Consider the following 22,459-nt stretch of genomic DNA (forward strand, 5'->3'; position numbering starts at 1 on the left):
CTTCGTCTTTCATTTTTGTGGTAAGATGGGGGCGGTAAAAATCGCTCCAGTTTTCCGCAATCCTTCAGTGGTTGTCTGCCTGGAGACAGCGGGGCTTCGAGATTAGAGCATCGCCTTTCTTAAATGATATCTAAGACTGACTGATGTATGAATCTTTATCATAAAAATATGGATAACATAACAAATTTTGAGGATGAGGATGATTTTTCTAACTTATTTGAATATAAATATTTTAGGACACCATTGGAAATAAGCCACTCTGCTTTCATGGGTTATTCTGGTATTCTTCCTAATCATGGTATTTTATATCCTGCGATATTCTTGACGAATAAAATCAATCACTTAAAATTTATTCTGAATCGAGGGCTAAAAGTTCAGACACCTTTCCTATAAATACAGGGAATCAGTATAGGACCTACCTGAGGGGGGGGGGGTGACCAGGGGGAGTGCCCCAACCCCAGACAGAATTTTGATGACCTTTGTATTTGTCTGATTTTTTTGCCCCGACTTACATCGTTGTCTAGGTGCGCCACTCGCTATGATAAAGAGAGGGAGAGAGAGAGATTTCAGGATATTGACCAATCCCCTGACCACGCAAACAAATATGTCGTCATGACTAGCGCGATTGTCATCAAACGAGGTAGCTTCGTTGTCGGTTGACCACAATCATCGACATCGGGCGCCTCTGTGATCACCTTGGTCCAATTCCCGCAGCAAACAAGACGGTTTCTGGCACACCACATTAAAGGAAATGGTTTGAATTTAGTATATATCATGTATATAACCTTGTGATTGTAAAGGTGAAACACATTCCATCAGACTATACTTGTCAGATTACCGTGAAATATATATATTTTAATGGTATATTGTGAGACATCAATAATTGACATAATCATGATAATGGTTGGCGTTTTTTAATGAAGGGGGGGGGGGGTAATGGGGTCAGTTTGTAGACCCGTAACCATGCAAAGTTATTGATGTATACAAAGGCGGAGCCAGGATGTTTTTGGGGATGGGGCAAGAAGACCTAAATGTGACGTGCATAATTGTCTAATTAAAGGTGTACTAAAGAGACACATTGACTATGGCCTATCATACATACTCTTCTCCATTCTTTCTTCCCTTTTCTCATACCCCCCCCCCTTGTTCATTGCTAAGAGAGTATGAACGCTTATAAGCGTGAAATAACCAGAGGACCGACGGCTTAATGTCTTCTCCGAGGGACCTGACGATGAGGATAAATGCCTCTTCAAAGAGCACTATAGCACACCAAGTGGGAATCGAACCAGGGCCACCGGAATCCGAAACCCCCTCTATACCGACTGAGCTATCGCGCCTACTCTGAATCTTGTAAAATAATTCAGAACAAACATGACAAAGGGGCTTTGTGGCAAATTGATGATAACATCTTTAAAATGCCCAATTTTTCTCTCTCAAGACTTTTCTTCTAATATCGAGAGTCTACCGACATTTCTATGATTCGAACGTGTCTAATAGGGTGGTAAGATGTGATATGTTATCGTCTACGAGTATTCAATGTTTAGTCTATCATCTTCACGGTTCAAGAAAGTCACATGGTACCGTTACTGATGCCTGTGTGTCTCAGAGATACCCGGCTGTCGAACATTAAATAGAGCGACATGATTAATGATACTGAAAACATTGAAAATCATGCTCCACTGGCCTAGTTACTCTCATCAATTTCATCTCTATCATTTCTGTAATCAGTCTATTGTATTCAGAATCTTATAAGAGGTGGTAAAACCTATTCGAGGCGGTATTATGCGACAGCAAAAAGCAGAAAATTATCTTTTTTAAAATGAAGGAAATAATGGAAATGGAAACCCGAGTTCAGGTAAAATGTGTTAGTCAAATGAACTTTTTAATAAGATAATAGTTAAACTGATGTACAAATGCGAGTCACGACGACGAAGCGAAAGAGTTAAAAATTATCTTTAAACTTTTTTTTGTCTGTTTTTCGCATTTTTCTCCTTTAACACAAAACCATTGTATTACCAAGGCTGGATTCTCATTTTAGAAGAAGACGGAGTTACTCGCAAGCAAAGGAGCAGAATTAAAAAAAAACTCCGATCGCCTTCCATAATAACTGAATAGGACTAAAAATAAAACAATGAAAGACAAAACAAAATTTTACCTTTTATCTATTTATCTTCTTTTTTTTTTGGGGGGGGGGGCGTGGTGGGGTCCAGACAACTAACCCTAGTTCGTACGCTAGTTCCCTTGATGGTTATGATTGAAATAAGTGAGAAACAACCCCTAACATAAAGTGAGAGGTCTTTCATTCCTCCACAACTCGAATACAATCATGACAATGCTTGTCTTCAATCTGCTGAGGAGAAAATAATCTCGGTCTCAATTGGCATGCGCCCTCAGCGGCCAACTCGGTGAAATCTGCAGGATTAGGCACGGTGTTTCCGAAAAATTTTCTCATTCAGCGTGTTGAATCTATCGAGGGAAGGACGTTGGAGAGTCGGTATAGGTGTTCATTTACAGGGAACACAATCACAAGAATAGGTGTATATTTACTCTCAACAGGGTGAGCACACATACACTTAGCTCTTTGAACTAACAGGTGGATTTTGGAAAGCTCAGGACTGTATTACCTTGGTTGAAGTCTAGAATCATTTTTTTTTTACTCTGCTTTGATCTCTCACTTCGTGAACTTGGACTTTGTATTGGTGTTAATTCATTTGCAACACATTAACGGAAATAACCAGACAGAGTAAATATATATTTACGAGGTAAGTGAACGGGTAATTTATCATGAACTAAGTGACTATGAATTGATTTATTCACTGCAATTTAGGTTTTGACTATTTTTGTTTGCTACTAGTAGACTTTTTAATGGGATATTGTAATGAATTGCTTCGTGTGTTTCTCTCATTAAGCATTACGCATATGGTAACAATAATTCATATAATTTGTATTGCCAAAGCCATGATAGTGAAAGCTTGAACTTATGGTAACCTATGGAAGCTGATTTGACTATTAGTATTACTCGATCACTGTACGGTTCATGAGTAACCCTCTCATTAGAAGCAGTAATTGTCTGCAATTATTATTATATTTCTGTTTGTTTAGTGATGAAATAAGAAAGCACTCGACAATGAAATCCATGCATCAAAGTTCGGAATCTACTCGGCCGCTCGTTGCAATACAATAGTCATTCTAGAAGAGATGATATTATTACCATTTCCCCAAAGCGTAAGTTGCCAAGGGCTTTCGAGGTTCATTCTCACCGTAATGACATTTATGGAGTCTGCTTTGTGACCTTTAATCACCATCAATCGTCCACACGAGTGATCAAAGACGTGCGAACTTCTCCCTCAAGCTACCCTGCATGCTTTCTATCCACGAAACTTTTAAAAAGTATATGTTACCGCTAAATACACGCGTATACAAAATTCTAACTCTGATAAAAAAGTAAGCTGATCATAATATTGACGAATTGAACATGTAATAACGATGACGTTTGCTTTTATTGTATATATCGTTCTTTCTCCACTTTCCCACTCTCTGCCCCCCCCCCTTATTATCAAACTCTCACCCATCGTCTTTCTCTGTTTTTTGTGTCCATCTCTTTCATACGGTTTAAGGCTTGGAATCATCTTCCTGTCTTTTTTTGTGTGTACAGATTTAGGAGAGAAGAGCGGATCTGAATTGTTGTTTTACCTCGGACAAGCAAGACAACGAACACAACACAGCCAGATAACTTCATGGTGGAGACTCCTCACATTGAGTTCTTCGAGTATTGAATGTACGCAAGTTCAGCAGCAGTATTGAATCTCTGTATCAACTTTTGCCAAGGTTCGTGTGCCTAGCATTAGTGAGTGTGCCACATCGTTGCTCAAAGCCATCGGGGATAGACCGAACCTGAGCAGACCCAGGATTTAAATGTGGAAATAAGCTCAGCAAGACAAATTACTCAGGCAACATATTGGAAAATCGGAACGCCAAATTTCCTTCACCATTAGCTGAAGGAAGAGGCACACGGGAATAGTGGATCAATGTAAAATTAGGTTGTGTCCTTGGTTTGCGGAACACAGAAGAATCGTATATTTTATAGTGGTGAGAAGTTGCCATCGTGGGTCAATTTGCTGACCGTTCAGTCTTGCTACTAGGCCGGCGAGGACGGAAGATGTTTTGGGAAATATAGCGTAAAGGGGAGAGACAAGTGACCTGACGACCGAGACCTCCAGCTGCCAAGGAGATCCGGGTGAAATCAACATCGAGACTACTTACAACCCGGATAGGGTTAAAGTGAGCTGAATATGTTAAAACCATCCAGCTTTTTCATTCCCATAACAATTTATATGGATTGACTGATTGATTGGATGAATGCACTCCAAATTAAATGTATGGGACGTATGCGTCCCGCCAAAACTTACAGAGTAACTGTACCCTTAAATCTATAACGTCTTTTGCAGTACATTACATTGAAACCTTAACTTCAGAGGGACTCTACCCTTTACATACTGTTCAAACAGGTATATGCCGATGCAACACAACACGTGTATGATTGTATTCTACTGATGATGTACACAGTATAGCCAAAACGCAATGGATATAACGGACTTTGCCTTGATCCTCGGCTGTCTGCTAGGTATACTGACTCAATGTCTGAGTGGACGAATTATCCCACCCCCTCACTATCACGGTAAGAAACTTCAGAGAAAGTTATCATGATTATAATGAGAGTAAATTTTACAACATTGCTGATAAATGTTGTTTTATAGCACAAAGACATTCTAACAGATCTGTGCTAATTTTCGGGAGACATGTAGGTGATTCGAATAAACTGGCATCTGAAAGATTGACCTAGATCGATCCATTCACATACACAACACATATATATGCCTACAGTTGGGAGTTAAGCCTAAATCTCACCTTGGCTAAGACTTATATCGATAATCAATAATGTAGGCCCATTTCTATGTTTCTAATGTGATGACTGATGTCGGTTTAATCGTGAACCTATAGGTCGATGGTTTAATACTGTTGAGGGGAAAGCGAGTTTATGAAGGGAATTGTCTCCATAACAATTCCTTGGTTAATAAGACTTCTCTTTTATGTCACCATGAAATATGATTTTATATATTTAAGCCAGGTGCTTTCTTTGACAGCATTCGCCATGGTTTTTAAGGAAGATCTATTCCTGCAATCAAATCTAGAAATTTGTATACATGAATCACTGATTGCCGATTCATATCGCAGAGGATATCATAGTTATGATAGAAAGTTATATTTTCCATAATTTGTTGAATTTATCTAATGACTTTGTAAGTGGAATTCTATATTTTTCCCCAAAAAAGTTTCAGTTGTACTTTCAAATCGTTCTTTGCAACGATGACTTCTAGATGGCATTAATGGATTCCATCTACAAGAACGTTACCTGGGAACGTTACTATAACACCGTGGGGTAACACCAATACGTCAATTTTACACCAAGTTGTTATCAAACAATATCGAAGAGGTGTAGAATTTGTAATGATAGTGATGTCATGATTCGATGTACTAATTTTACGATCATTCACTGCATCAAAATGAGTTGTAACTTGTAACTTGCGATGTATAGACGAGATTGATGGTCTCAAAGCGACAAAGTGTTGCAATTACAATATTACATATTTGGAACAAAATAATGGAAAATAGTCTGAATATTCGCATGCCCCGTCCGCAACCCCTCGATATATTTCTTCATGATTTACGTTCCGTGATTGCGTCGCGAACTTTGGTAACCATGCCCCCTGCCTGACCCCGTGTAATACTCTACCTCTACAATTTCCAAACACCTTTCCCTTTGTTGATAAAGTGTTTATTTTGGTGTAAAAGATGGTCTGAATATATATACAAGGCGATACACTTCTTTTGTGAACCTGGAGAACTAATTTTAAGTTTTTCATAGTTTTTTCTTTAAAACAATCCCACCTGTTTTATAATAAAGGCCTTTAACTCAAATTCACATAATGAGCACACCTGTATTTTAGGACTGACGCACAATGCTCTTACTAATTTGTCAGTTATATATTCAATTCCATCATCGCAGGATGACGATATATAGATTACGTAACAATTGGACAAACATTTTGTGACGTTCGTATGACAGACAGTATAGCGTCATTTTATTATGGGTTTGGTGAGGTAAACGGATGCCGATATTGAGTTTATAACAATATGGATACGTGCTTTTACCAAAAGGTTCGAAGATATAGCATTAATAGTACACCGTTGAATAACGCAATAAGATAGCTGTAATTATAAACCCGCAAACTGGTATATAGCACAGAATATATACTCCTGATTATCACCGTCTACTGCACTCAACCTTTTCACCTCTCATCGCTATTCATAGTCCGCTCTTTTTACCTTTTCTTCCTTTCTTAGTCATAGGGCATGCACATTATCAATACCCTGCATCTCCCATCTATACTCTAAGGCGTTTATTTCGGTATAAAGGGGAAAAAAGAAGAAGAAACCGATGTAAAGAAATAAACCCGACAAGGGATTGGTGAGAAGGGCGAGGGTGAATGAAGAAACGGTACCTGCCCTTTCTTGTGCTTTGAATTATCCCATCCCTTTCAAACGGCGATCGTAAAACCTGGTAAAACTGAGAGTTCTAAGGTTTTCCCTTTTGTAAATGATGGACGATCGCGGAGAGATGGTGTTTAAGAAAAGGCAGATAAATCGCCCTGTCGCATCTTTATTGGAAAAGTACCGCCAAATGATAGTGCAGAAATTATAGAAAGTTTGGCCAAAGAGACTTTCCCGTTAGACCGTTTCACTGCAAAATTTTCTCCCACACTTGTTGTAACTTGTTTTATGAATTTTATAGATCCATGTAATGACGCCATGCAAATTCTATGCTGATTGTATTGGACTATTTTTGCGACCCCACTAATAACACAAGTGAAAAGTGCAATTAACTTTCTCTATTTTATCGGAATTTCCGCATTGGGGGGGGGGGGGGGAGTGCTGGGCCTGTCATATTCAGGAATTCTTAAAACATATTTTAAATTAATTTTCTAAAAAAAAACAATATGTTAACGATAAGCCCTGAATTCAAGTTGGTTTACATGTAAGCATAAAACATGTATTGGATAGGTTGCTCCTATGTGTCATAACAAAAGTGAGAAAATGATAGAGTAAAAATAGAGACGACGTGTTATTCCCTGATGTTTTTCTCATATTTTTTTTTTTTTAAATGAAAACCAACTTGATGACAGGATGAATGTTCCATTTAATTTTATACTTGACCAATGTCTACCTACCCTTCCAGGGTCCTTCACTCCTACCACCCCCCCCCCCCCCGCCATTCCCCCACCCGCCAGATGACGTCACCACGGTGACCATACCTACATGGAGATATAAACGAATCCCAACAGCCAGGCAGTCATGGGCCTCGTCCATGGGTGCAGTAATATCAAGCAATATTCATGATCCTTGCATTGGCAGCCATGTGAATAATTGATCTTGCACCAAGTTGCTTACCTTTAATATCAGATAATATTCATCGGAGGCCGCTATGAATATCAAAGCGATTTTCTGCCATTGTACTCGGCTCCGTCTCCGTGAAATTTCTCGTCAATAGAAAGCATTGTTGCCACACGTATTGTGAAAAGCCGACCCGGGATTGTTATCCCCCAAACACCTTCCTAGCCGATATCGATACCCAACAAACTCTAACAAATGTCTGGCTCCGACAATGCCCACAAAAATAACCATGGAATAAGGTTACTTGGGTTGTTGAAGAGGACAAGTTACCGCTTCTACACAGAAAAAAAGTTCCCCTTGATTTAAGAGTAATTTAAAGCTTAAATGTGAGTTGTAAAGCTTCGAGTTGTCTTGTCGTCGCCAACTGAGAGGTCGGGATGTTTCCATGGATAAATTGCTTTGCGAACGATGCGGAATTTCGATATTTCATATTGCAATAATCTGTCCTTTTCATAACCTTTTCGGTGTTTTTTGTCTCTTTGTCCTATACAAAATCTGTCACATTAAGCTTTTTAGCCCACAGTTTGTAAAGAAACTATCGATTTTTCATTTTTGCAAGTTGTTGCTAAAATTTTATGGCTTGCAATGACTAATTCCAAAGTAGACATGTCCAAGTCTCGACCTTTGGGAGTTTGTAATACTCAGATTATTATAACGACATCCCCTCATTTGTATAGATTACTTCGTCTATGAATGTAATTATGTCCACTTTTTTGAGGTTATATGGCTTTTAACTATAATGTTATTGAATTCCAAAAAAACAAAACAATGAAGCACGTGTGTAAACAAATCAATGTATCTGAGCATGATTGTAGTGGATAAGTATGTCCCAATAACCCTTATCATCAGCTTAAACATGATTAATTCATGTAAGTGTGAGCAGAGTCCGCCAAATAATATATTTATGTCCATGAGTCTATAGAACTGAGTAGTGTTCATATTTTAACATATTTTCCTCATTTTTGTTTTCCTTTTTTATTATGAAATCGACTACCGATGATGCTATGGATATGGTGATGCCTGACCTTGGATCTACTAAACTGTTGTCGACCCATCGCTGATGTGGTTGTGGAATCCGTTATGTTTCTGGGAATCAATGGATGCTCTCTTCGATTACCTTGATGGGGATGCCAACTCTCGATGATTTCGACGTCGACGTTGGGCTTTGTTATTTTGATGAAATGTTTTCTTGGAATGTTTCATCGGTATATCATTACATGGGATTAACTTGGGATAAACACAGATGAACTTCAAAGACGCGTAGGCGATCACGAAATCATAATCCCAACACTTGTTGATCACAGGGGGGAATTCTTATCTTTCGATGTCATAAACAGCAGGAAAAGGACTCGAAGGCATGCTCCTAGTGAGAACGATGTCGAGCAAGAACACACATCGTCGTCATCGTCGCGCGTGGCCGACGACGACGGTCGACCACACCACTACGTTCCTCACCATGGTCGAATGAACTACAAACTCTCCGCATACGGGAATGAATTTCACTTGAACTTAACGCTGAATCATAGACTCACTTCCAAAGCGTTCGTTGTCGAATATTTGAACTCGACGGGGGTCGAGAGGCGACATCGGAACGTCGACGTGTGTCACTATCATGGCCATATCGTGGGTCATAGGAAATCAAGTGTAGCGATCAGCAATTGCCGTGGATTAGTAAGTATTGACCTATTTCATAAACAGAGGTTTACCATGTTGACGAGATGATGAGAATTTAGGAGAAGATGTTAATAAGATGAGAATCATAAGATGTGTAAAAAAGTTAGTGAGTTGACTTCTACAGGAAAACAATATTAAGAGAGAAAACAAAAGCCTTGAGTATTTATGTATAAGGTGAAGATGAAGAGCATGAGCCAAGATTACATTTTCTCATGGCCGCTCATCATCACCCCCCCACACACACACACACTCATACTTTGGATCTGTGGGAGAATGGAACACATATTATGTCAAAGGGAACGATACCGCTGCCCGATGTATTGATATCTACATTAGATAACCAGCATTTGATTATTTAACGCATTTTATCTAACCTTTCTTCGTGCAAGTTTTCATCTGAACATGACAACCTTTTCAGCAGAAAATGAATTTTTGATAATCATGAAAGGTACGGGTTTGATAGTATACACGGGGAACCGTCTCTGCAGGCTTATAAAGTTTCAAGCCGGTCAGAGACCCCCGGTTGTAAATACGCCCGAATAAACAAAATCCGGTCTTTCTCAAATATGAACAGTCCGATTTTCTGTGTGCCGTGTGTCAACAGGATAAATTCCAACATCAATTGAGACGGACCCCATCATTTACTGCACCTTCATTCCAATCCACCGTTCAAGCAGCAGTCATACCTACTAAACTGACTCCAGACCGATCAAAGCTATAACGATATTTCTAATTGTAAATTGCAAATTTGTCTATTGCCAACACGTCCACTGTTCACATGGTCTTACTTCATTTAGTCTAATGCAATTCCGTCCATCAACATTTCGTCTAATTTGGTCCGATCATCCCTTCGTCTAATCGCCATTTCGTCTATGACCATTTCGTCTCAGACCATTTCGTCTCATTACCAGTTGATCTAATATCCATTACTTTTCATTCATTTTGCACAATTAACACTTAGTCCAATTAGACCAAATGCTATATGCACTAAATAAATGGCTATTGGACCAACATGTTGTTAGACGAAATAGTGAGTAAACGATTGGCAATTAGACCATGTGGATAGTGGACGAACTGATGTTAGACCAAATGATAGTAGACGAGTTTGCAATTGGACGAACTGGCATTAGACGAACTGGAAATAAACCATTTCCAATGGCACACCATCGATCAGTTTGAAATCTCTTTCATTGGTGTGTCTGTCGCTGTAGCGTCAAACACAAGAAGTATTTTCATTTCATTTCCATTCATTCACGTAATAAAGTGCGTTTAAGATAAAACATGAGAAATGAGAATGAAACGAAACGAAGTTGTAAACTCAGCCGTCTTCAGGCTGTAACAAATAATATAATGTTTGACACAATCAAAGCTCAAAGGCTTTACATACCGCAATCAATCTTCGGCTAATAATTCATCTGAGCAACGAATAATAGTGAAACCGTTACTTCTAATTATAGAACCTACATCACTATTCTTCTGAACCCAACGCAAGTTTGCAGTTTAATGCATAACTTTCTGGCATAAGTGGGCCAAAAAAAAAGAACAGAAATAGAAGAAAAAATGTGATTTTGTGAAAAAGGAAATGGTTTGGACTTGGGACTCAAGTTGGGAGCTTTGGTTCCATTCGGACCTTTTGCAAACAGTCTAGAAAGGCTTTTTATGGCAAAGCTCCTTTTCAGGTAGAATTTTAGTTTTGAATGCAATTCTCGACTCCGGAGCCAGGTCTTACCCCCAAAAAGTCCTCACTTTCAAACGGGGTGGGGGGGGGGGGGGCACAGTTGTGTTTTTACGGCATTTTTAGATTACAAATTTTAATTATGCCTCTCAAGGGGGGTATACGAGCCGGATATACCCCCCCCCCCCCGTGGATCCGCCAGTGTTACAAAGAGTTGCGATATATTCCAATCGGATACAATTTGTGATTGGGCTTACTTTGTGTAGTCAATAGATATGATTTGATATCAATTTAAGTTTGATTTGAATCCGTGTCAGACAGGGCTCTGATGACCCAGATGAAATAAGAACTGCTTCCGTGATCAGATTGAACCATGCTACAAATCCAGGTCACAATGAATCAAACTTCAAACGGTTTCGGCAGGTAGAGTGAGGAGGGGCGCTATGCTCACATTCTTACATTAAACCAAATGGCTTCGTAAACATGATTTATTTGCCAAAGACTTGAGCAAATTCAGTTAAATTATATTGTATTGCAGTGAAACTTGGAAAGATTTCAGTGTAATTTCATTTTGCTCACTCTAGCCATCGCTTACCCAATTGCCAGTGCCAGAAAATTATTACTGCAGCATTAATCTTCCAGGGTACGAACGGCTTTAGTTCCTCTCCGAGGAACCTAGCTATTGTGGTAATACCATCATTTAAAAGTTCGTGATTATACCAAGGTACTCTAGTACATCCTGAGCGCCGTAACATAAAGGTTTGCAACCAATCCTTAAATACAAATGACCAACCAACATAACCAAGATCATCGTTGCATGCAAACTTTGTTCAAAACACTGATCAGGACCCAATCAGAGTGGTTCTTTCATAATCACACACCTTAAAGGGAAATGAAACCTTTGGAACAAGTGGGCTTGTGTGGAAACAGAAAAATCAAAGAATAACAAAAAAAGTTTGAGAAAAATCAGACAAATAATGAGAAAGTTACGAGCATTTAAATTTTGCAATCACTAACGCTATGGAAACTCTCCTGTTGGCAATGCGACACAGATGTGTGATGTCACATGTGAACAACTTTTCCTTTGATGGACTATAAAATACCCCCAAAATGTCTCCTTTTGTTCTTTCTTATGATGATACAAACTCTTTATCCATAATATATTCTTTGAAAATCTGCATTACATGCCCTCCTAAAGAAAGAATACATGATCTACTGATAGATGTGATAAAAGAGGCAGTATTACTAAAGTCATGGGAGAGTTGTTCACAAGTGACATCACACATCCTTATCGCATTGCCAATGAGAGGATCTCCATAGCATTAGTGATCTTCAAATGCTCATAACTTTCTCATTATTTATCCGATTTTTCTCAAACCTTTGTTGATCTGTTTCTTTGATTTTTCTGTTTTCACACAAGCTTTCGTGTTCCAAAGGTTTCATTTTCCTAATACGGGACCCTGGATGTGACGTCCGCCTTTCTTTTAAACCCGGATCAAACCATGGTCTTTTGTCTTTTTACAGTTAAAACATTAATTTTGTATTTCCATGGTTATAATATCTTCCATAGAGACATTCAGAGTTCTGATGTGGTCTAAAGTGAATTAAACTTGCGGTTGTTATGCACTTTTTCATGTGTCCAGAAGACTAGAGAAAAGAAAAAAAAAATGAAACGATTACCCAAAAGTCTCTATGCCATGTTTACCATAGTAACCATGGTTACCATGAGAATCGAATTATGATATGCCAAAGAGGACAGTAATAACCATAATTATTGACATTGAATTTCCACTTGGGATTGTAATAAAAGGATCATTTGAAGTTTACGATTTCCTAATGACATTTTCCAGTTGAATGAAAAAAGTATCTGCTGAAGCCTGAACGGGAAATTGAACGAAGCAGAAGGTGGAAAGATTGGCATTATCAAGAATGTTATTAAGGCATAGTTTCTTTCTCTATCAATTTTCATGGAAGGTGTACAGACGGTATTGAACCAGGGCTCACCTCACACTTATTTAAATAAACGTATGTACAAAACGTACAAATTGCCATCTAACTGTGATATCTTACATGGTCAGCACCCCCCCCCTTTCAAAACCGTTCCCGGTTCTTGATTAGAGCTCGTTGGATGTCGAAAACTATTGAGGAATGATCTTATGATCCCCTTTCATTCCTTAAAAAAATGCTAGCAATTACCAATATCATGATTACTAGGATGATTTTATGGCATAATTTAGCTCCAGTGATAATCGCTCCCCATGCCAAAAACATAATTCACATAATTTATGAGCTGATTAATCCCGATCAAAAGTTTGCAGTTCCCACACTTTCCATGTGCAGACAAAAAGTAATCTTCCAAGTATTTAAATATTGGGTCTTCAAGAAAACACAGTGTACGATATGATATTTCTGTCTGGATAATAACATTATTCTAAATAGTGATAATTTTTTTTCATCATCGTCAATTATTTTTATAAAGATATACCGTTCTACCGTCGTAGCGTTTCAAGGAAAGAAGGAAAAATGATTATGAAAATAATTGTGCTTCGCCTTTAGAAATCTCTCTCTCTCTCTCTTTACCTGTGGTTAACTTTTTATTCGTGGGACTGCATTGCCATCACATACCTTTTAAAGGTAGGAAGATGATTGGTTTGAAAGTGATATGCATTCAGGATATCATACGTGAACATTGACAGAAAATAGATTTATTACCAATCTCCCTCGGGATGATTTTTAATTGGCTGCCTGCCGTCACGTGCCTCCAATAATTATCGGACAATTCAATTTCCAGGGGTGGAAATCTAAACTTTACAATTTCCCTTTCACTTCGGGGATCTCTTGATTGCTTATTGCCTGACTCTATAATGAGTGTAATAATTTATGCGACCATTTTTTTATTTCTTCATACCTCCCCCCCCCCCCCCCCCCATTTTCTCCGCATTGCTTGGGGGTGGATGCTTTGGAAATTGGAAAAGGTATAGAAAAATGGATGGTTTGTGTATCGGCGTGAATTTTTAAACCATCTTTTGTATTATATTTATCGTTAATCATGATAGTATCTGCTATCAATATGGGCAATCGCGAATTAATCCATTCCTGTTTGAAGTTTTAACACTTTCATTCATTCCGATTTTTTGTGACTAGTGAATGATCGGCGCACAATTCGCAGGAGATAAATGTTTGTAGACGATGAAGCAAAGATGGTGTCTTTCTTTGAAGTATAAATAATGTTGTTGAAAGCTGATAAAGTTTATCGAACTTGACGTCGAGGATGATTATTTGAAATCCAGACTAAACTAAATTTGGCCAAAATAATCTGTCATTGCGAAGGAATCACTTCACTGCATTTACGTCGAGAATCTTGGGCTGCATGGGCTGAAATTCGAGGCAAGGTTTGTGCCTAATGCTTTGATTATGTGATAAACATCATGACAGACTGGTAACTGAGACAGACACGTGACCCCAACCCATTTGTTGACTACTGTCTAAGATATCATTATCAAGCCGAACTGATTGGACTAAATAAAACATAAAATGACGTAAACAGGAATTAAAATTATATCTTTTTCCGAACCGCGGGTCCCCTGTTTCTGCGAAAGACAACACTATTCCTAGCTGGAGGGTTAGGGAAAGAATTAAGGATGACAGAAAAAGGAACTGATCAAATTATTTTAAAAAATTCAAGCGTTATTATATTCTCATGTAAAAACCCCTTTATTGAGAAAGAATTTTAGTATGTTTCTCAAGGTAGAAGAACGAATTTATTATGTGTTCAGCTAAAATTATAATCAGTTGAAAATATATCAGGTTATCAGGAAGTGCCGCAGAATATTGAGACTGTCGACATTTTAATTTTACTTTTATATTTATTTATGCTATTAATTTCTAGCCTGATTGTTGCAGACAAGTGAATATGAAAATGATGAATATTCTGAATAATGTAATAAGAACATCCGCATTGGCTCCGTAAATCAAGCTCACTCTGCGTCACAGTTAGCAGAAGCTCTTATGATAATATTTCATACATTATGATCCGTAACATTTTTTTAATTGCGATTTCTTAATAATGTGAAAGTAGGCTATCTATTTATGACGATTTATGATGTGTGTATCTGAATAGTAGGAAATACATAAAAGGGGAATTGGATTGTGATTTATAGAAGCAAACTATTATTAGTACCTTTCGTCAGATGATTGGAGTTGGGTTGGAGTTAAACGAGAAAACTTGACAAGAATGTAATATGAAAGCTTTAGGTCATGTTCATGTAGGTAACCTCAGCCGAAGAATGTTGGATAATTTATTATTCAAATGATATGAATAGGAGAAAGGGGGGAATCACCCATTCGTTTTCTTCCATGTTTATAAACAGACCGACCGCTAATCGACAAAACATTTAGATAACTCCGATGAAAAGCTGCACTGCACGCAAACATCATGAACACACAACTCAGACTGAGGTACACAGTACAACTTCACCCATTGGTCGAAAGTTATTCACCATGCCAACAAAGATATCAAAAGCCTTTGCTTATTGGTGCTCGCTGTCTGCTGCGCACGCACCTGTCGCGATATTTGCATTCGTTGAGTTTGGTTAACCTGCGTGCGACGACGAATGGTTCATGGGACTATCTACTTTTGGTGTTCATCTAGTGTCTAATTCAAATATTACAAAATGATAATCAGGTAACTGTGTTTGTAGTATCATGTCAAGATTCTGAATTTAAACATAAGATCTAAAATTGTTTGCTTCTGATAGTGGCGACTGAAACAATTTATAGTTCTGTTTAGTCCCACGAGTTCCATTTTGTGTTGTCTTTCCAATGGGATCGCTGACAATAATCGTATATGGCGTGATCGGAATGGTTTCACCCACTCACACTAGTGCGACGTTAGTATCATAGTAATTAGTATACTAACCTCGCACACAGAACCGCGTTTGGCAGTGGATTTTTAACGCCACTTCTAGCGTCCACAACCCTAACCCAGGGAGCTCCGGCCCGCTGCGCGGGCCGGAGCCCAGGGGCCCGTTTCTCAACACCGTCATAAGTCTAACTTCTTGACTAAATCGGAGATAGTGAGCTACTTGTCCGCTAACCGTTTCACGAAGCCCTCTTTACCAAGATCGGGTACAACAACCTCACTAAATATTTATGACAGCTCCGAACCTGTCATAACTTCTTTCTTAATGACGTAGTGGCATCACGTGGGTAGACTATGACATGCGAAAGTGCCTAGAAATTTTAAAATTATAATCTTACGTAATCAATCATAGAGGTTGAAATTACATCACAAAACAAGTGGGTTAAGGCATTCAATGATAATTGTAATACAAAGAAACTATAAAAACTGTTCGTAAACGCCACAAAACCATTCATTTTGAAATAGTAAAATGATTTAATCGATAAAGATTCTACCACGTCAGGCCATCCATAACTGAACTCATATTTGTTGTTTTCAGACCCCTATTAACAGTTGGATGAATTCTATCTCTAATTTATGCATATAATTTGTCCAATATCGTATCTTTCGGTATCAATGATTAAAAATGTTTCGTTAAACTATATTTTGATAACGTTTGGAATCGTAAAGGCCGTATAATTATCATCATTTTACAAAGAAAACCGTTATGGTTTACTTTCGTAAACTATTAAAATTGGGTATCCCGGGGGGTACCCATCTCAACGTCCACAAGTGATTTTTTAGTCATCTTTATTACCTTTATTACCGGATCTACTGGAAAAATGCAATTACTTATGCAGTCGTGTTTCCAGGTCTATCACTGTTGCTATCTCCATCTAACTATTAAAATAACGTGTGCCTGTGTGCTGTGCCAGAGTTACTATTCCCAAGGGTGAGTATATTGCACTGCAGACCAAAACTTGTCTAACTGTGACTTGAATCTGTTCAACGTTGATGTAGTAACTATCTCTGCCGGCAAGGAGTTCCAGTCATTTACAACTCTGGCACTGAAAGTATTTTTTCTAACATCCAGTCTGCTTCTCTTCACATACAATTTGCATAGATGTCCACGTGTTGTCTGAGTTGATGCAGATGTAAAGAACATCTCCTTGTTCAAATCATCAATGCCATTGATGATCTTGTACGTCTGTATCATATCCCCTCTTCGCATTCTGTACTGAATGGAAGGTAACTTCAAGGAACGAAGCCTTCTACTGTAGTCTTGATCTTTCAATGATGGCACCAACTTGGTCGCACGTCGCTGAACTTTTTCAATGGCTTTAAGGTCACAGACATACCTTGGGTGCCAAATAGCATTTCCATACTCAAGAATAGGTCTCACCAATGCTTTGTACAATTTAACAATGGTATCTTTATCTCTATAAATGAAAGTACGCCTGATCAGAGCAAGTACACGGTTGGCTTTCAGTACGGCACTTGCAACATGGGAGTGGAACTTCAAGTCAGAGTCAATGATAACTCCTAAGTCTCTCTCTTCGCTGACATTTTCAAGCACAGTGTCATCAATCTGGTACTGAAAGTGTACGCTCTGCTTTCCTATGTGTAGAGACTTACACTTAGATGCATTGAAGTTTAGTTGCCATTTCTCTGACCACTCCACCAGCTTATCTAGATCATCCTGAAGTCGGTCACAGTCACTCCTTTGCTTGATTTCACGAAATAGTTTTGTGTCATCTGCATAAATCTTGACAATGCTGTCGACAACTTCAGGCAGGTCATTGATAAAGATCACAAACAAGGTGGGGCCGAGAACACTTCCCTGCGGAATTCCACTTTGGACAGGCAGCCACCGAGAAACTTTTCCATTAAGGGCAACTCTTTGTCTGCGTCTTAAAAGGAAACTATGTAGCCAATTCTTGATACAACCTGTAATACCATATGACTCAAGTTTATTCATGAGCCGCTGGTGAGGCACGGAGTCAAAAGCTTTACTGAAGTCAAGATAGATTGCATCCACATTGTGTCCTTCATCAAGAGTTGACGTCCAGAGCTCCATGACTTCTAACAGCTGTGTGACACATGATCTATTTGGTAGAAATCCATGCTGGGAGTCATGCAGGACATCATTCTCAACAAGGTGCTTAACAACAGCATCTCGTATGATTGATTCCAAAATCTTGCAAATGACTGAAGTTAGACTGATTGGTCTGTAGTTCTCTACAGCACTGCGGCTACCTTTTTTGTGAATGGGTGTTATGTTGGCATCTTTCCATGCCTGTGGGAGGACACCCTCTTTCAGTGACTTCCTGAAGATGAGTGTAAGGGGTACACATAGCGTTTCTGCTGTTTCTCTCAGAACTTTTGGGTGAAACCCATCAGGTCCTGCTGCCTTACAGGTCTTCAGCATTTTGAGTTTGTTCTTTACCATGCTTGGCCTTACTTCTACGTCAGACAACATGAAATGAATTATTCATAATTTAATTTTCTCTGCAATTTAATGCTCCAGTCTTCATGGTCTAAGTATGTATGATGCATAATTCACCTGTGCTATTATTTTGAAAAGATTTATTTCCCAATTCATCATGATATTTGCAATTTTGTCATAATTTTTCTTTTTGAAAATTATGCTATTTTGTGACTAAGGCTACGTCTCGTCTGCTCTTTTTACCGATAGTATCGATATCAAGGTATTCTAGTTAGGAAGCCTTTCGAGAAACAGGTTTAGTAAGATTGGAACTGGTTGGTGGATAAAGATATGACTAACTTGTCCGTGTGTTGAGAAACGGGCCCCAGGGGCTTACCGTGTATTTGACCATTTTCACGGGACTAGCGTGATTTATGGTCTAAATATTTCTCCAAATGAATTGTGAAAACAGAAATTATGCACTTACCACGATTATGTGGATGAAGGTCTAACGAGTGGCAGTTTCCTGACATCGAGGCACAGACAGGAACTTAAAAAAAACGAAAAGTTCTCTCCTACCCCCATCTCGATCGGCCATTTTTGTTATGAATCGTAACAAAATGGCCGATCGAGACTGGGGTAGAAGGAAAGAAGTTCCCTGGGTTACCACAACCCAAGACTTCTATGGCTTGATTTTTCTGTGTGCGGCGGCATGTAATGAACCCTTGTGGGTTTCACCATCAGTTTCCTTGAAAGTCCGGGCCGGGGTTCGAACTTCGTCTTAGATCCCCGGCCACGACACTTATGCCTGCGAGGCTGTGAGCAAGGCTTTGATTAACAGTGTTCTTTTATTCTTCATTCAAATAAATGAAAATGCTGTATCTTGCATTCTTGTAACCCAGGGAGCTCCCTGGGTTAGCATTCTTGGTAACTATGACTGTGTGCACTTGGATTTTTTTTAAATACTGGCTACCATCTTAATCGACAATCATGATGCTATTTGTTTAATTCTGTCGTTTAAAAATTGTGCAGAATGTTTGAGAAAATAGATATTATCTTATTTTGTATTTGATGCAATTATAACTCACAGACTGGACCTCTTGAATGAAAAGTGTGTGTGTGTGTGTGGGGGGGGGGGGGGGGGGCTGACCATGTAAATGGTAATTTTCATATTTTGTACTTGGTTATGGATGAAAATGGGGTTTTGGTTTCTGAAGCCGATTGTGGAACACATTTTAAAAAATGACATAAATTTTCAGTCTTGTGCTTTAAGGGTATTCTACTGTTAATATTATGTTAAGGTGAAAATTGTTGGAACTGCTAGTTGTTAGCAAAAGAGTAATTTTAAAATAATGGGGAGGGAAAAGTGTGACAGACTTAAAATATAAATTCCTTTATAAAATGCTCTGAACACAAATGAGTTGTCAATAAACATTCAGGAGATATCCATATTACCAGGGGAGGCAGTTCAAGCGGTCTCCAGTGATATGAACATACTTTGAATTATTCGTATGTATATGGGTTTCTATTGGCATTTTTATAAATTATGCTTGGTGTCCACCATAACAAATGTTACATGAGTTGGAGAATTAGCTTATTTTCTCCATGCTAAAGCTCAACATCCCCAAGTTTTTAGTTTGTGGTTCCTGCAAGTTAACCATGGCTGTGTTCATTTCTTCACAGATTTCTCCTACCTCTGAAAGTGCACTGAACATTTGCTACACAGTGTCCAAACGTGGACACCAAAATGAAAATGGCTGCCACATTTAAAAAAATCTATTTTTGGATTGATTTTATATATCTATTTTTATAGACCTTTGACTATACATGTAGATTTATGCACATGGGTATTTATTGCAGATTATAAAATCAACAGAAATATGACCCCTGCAAAATGGATGCAGAACATGTGTTATGATGGACACCAAGTACCCAGGATTGATTACATTTAGTAGATTATGAAAGCAATTTCTCATTGTTTATCCATTATTCAAGGAGTTCTTCAAATTGAAGAAGTTTTACTAAGGTATCTCATTTGCTAGTCCATATTCTAGCTGTGCTGTGGAACCTGTTACCAAAAAACAAGGAGGACACCACGAGTAACGCATGTTCCACTTTTGAAAATCAGTAATTTGAAACCTTTAGTTACAATGTATGTGCATTTTTTTGCAATTCCTGCATACTTGACATGGTAGCAACATAATTACAACAATGAGAACAAAATACATATGAAATATATTGATAAGATGCATCACATGTAAACCCTGCTAGAGCATGCCACATTTTGAAGTCCTCAAATTGACGATATTTCCCACAAAAAGCCTTGTGAAATGAAAATGACTTTGTCTTTGGGCCTAATTTTATCTGCATCATGAGATGAGGATCCCTTAAAAAATCAACACATTTGACCTTAAAATATATGAAATATGACATGTTCAAAACTCTGTTGGAAAATCTCTCCAATATTATAAAAATACTCATATACTGGAAAGAAGTGAAGAGGCTAACTATTTTGGGGGAATCAATTCTAGAAGTGACAGGTGGAGCCAGCCATCTAATACCAACCAAAGGGGGTTTTGATGCAGAGACTGAATATATCTTGATAAGTTTACATTCATCATATATTTTTCTTTTGTTTTTCATTTGTAGCATGGATATATCAGATCTCATGATGGAGAGGAGTTTATGTTGGAGCCTGTGGACCATTATAAAAAGTATGTGCGTGAGGGGCATCCCCATGTCATTTACAAGCGTTCATCGCCCCCTCAACAGCAGGAACCAGATGAGGAGAAGGTGGCATGCTCAGTTAAAAGTAAGTCTTATACTAGGACATGCCAAGATCTAGGTTGAACTCTTCTTTTAAAGCTATGGCTTTATGAAGCTTATGGAATTAGGATCTATTTGCTATCAATTACTTTTGTCAGATTGTCCTTATGGATAACAAACTGGTTCAAAAAGAGTTGACCTAGTAAATTGTGGCCTCAATATAAAGATTTTCAAAGAAAACGGTATTGAATAATCAATTATAAAAAAAAAATTGTGATATTTGATAATCATATATGAACTGTTTTGAAATGTGTGTGCCACATACTTAACAAAAACAAACTTTTCCCCCAGCTACAGAAGTCCATGGCCAGCACGCTAGTAATCGCTAGTTACATGCTAATATAAGCCACTGAAACCCTGCTAGTTGGTTGGCTAAGAGCAGAACATTTTCATAGATTTCCATTTTTCAGCATTCGCAAGAATTATTGAGTAGGGCTGCCCCCATGTTACCACAAGCGTAGGCACTTCCTCAAGAAACATCTATGACAAATGTAGTTCTTCATTTCCGTTCCATACTTGATCCGGGTAACTTGGTATGAATCACCATTCCCTTCCCACATGAGGTTTCAATTTTCGTAATAATCAGAACCACGAGATCGAGACACATGGCCAAGGCTCGGAGTATGTTTTAGATATTAAGTCTGCCATGTTTACAGGATATTCAATGTGAACATGTTGTCACGTCAGCAGAACACCCATCCACTATGGACCACTCTGGCTTAGCCTGTGCTGCCCTACGAGACTTTGCGCTGGGATGTTATATTACAGTTGATGATTCAGTGTTGAGGCTATACAGATTAGAAATATTATGTATGAACACTATTCGATTGGGTTGAGTGCAGCTGATATTATACAGTGTTCTCAATATAAAAAAATAGTCCAGGCATTTGGATAAATAGTAGGCTTACACTCAAGAAAAAGTGAAATCTATCTCTTTCATTTCTTCTCCAAATGCTTTGCTAAATACCAAAATAGTAACAACAACAACAAATATGGTCAAAATCGTTTCTGTTTATTAGAGGGCTTGGAATTTAATTCTCAGTGATGATGTGATGGACGTTGTGGACATATGCCTAGTAGGCATTATGGTATATCTTCTTTCGGCGGTTAAGAATTTTTAATAACTTAGGCAAGATGTCATAACAAACTCTTTTTCTGGAACTCTTTTCTGAATCAAACTGAGCTGAAGAGAAATAATGATCCATGAGACAGAATTGAGTCAATTGACTATGGTTGTAAAGGGGGATGTGGAAAAAACTTTCTAAGGGCAAGCAAGGATTTAGTCATTCATGTCTGTTTTTAAACCACTTGAGTCTTCAGCTGAACTTTTGGCCTCCTGGAGGCACCCCCTGCCAGTACAAGTAAGTCAGAGGCAAGAAAGAGAGGCTAGCGCTTCAAGTGCCTTTCACTTTTAATCCTTGGTAAATATGAAGAACGATAATTACAC

General features: G+C 38.4%; 1 protein-coding gene across 2 annotated transcripts in view; it reads left to right on the forward strand.

Moving 5' to 3' along the window:
• Nucleotides 1-2,432: 2,432 nt before the first annotated feature.
• Nucleotides 2,433-22,459, forward strand: part of LOC129272142 (A disintegrin and metalloproteinase with thrombospondin motifs 6-like) — a 58,696-nt gene continuing 38,669 nt past the window's right edge. Inside the window, exons 1-4 of one of the 2 annotated variants that reach the window (XM_064106365.1) lie at nucleotides 2,433-2,762; nucleotides 3,656-4,678; nucleotides 8,756-9,183; nucleotides 20,836-20,998. In XM_064106365.1, coding sequence (XP_063962435.1) covers nucleotides 4,582-4,678; nucleotides 8,756-9,183; nucleotides 20,836-20,998 — 688 coding nt within the window. In that variant the 5' untranslated portion in view covers nucleotides 2,433-2,762; nucleotides 3,656-4,581. Of the gene's footprint in view, nucleotides 2,763-3,617; nucleotides 4,679-8,755; nucleotides 9,184-20,835; nucleotides 20,999-22,459 lie in introns of both variants that reach the window. The other variant, XM_064106366.1, reaches the window with a different exon arrangement.

This window comes from Lytechinus pictus, chromosome 11, assembly GCF_037042905.1.
Source record: "Lytechinus pictus isolate F3 Inbred chromosome 11, Lp3.0, whole genome shotgun sequence".
In the NCBI taxonomy this organism is placed as follows: Eukaryota; Metazoa; Echinodermata; class Echinoidea; order Temnopleuroida; family Toxopneustidae; genus Lytechinus; species Lytechinus pictus.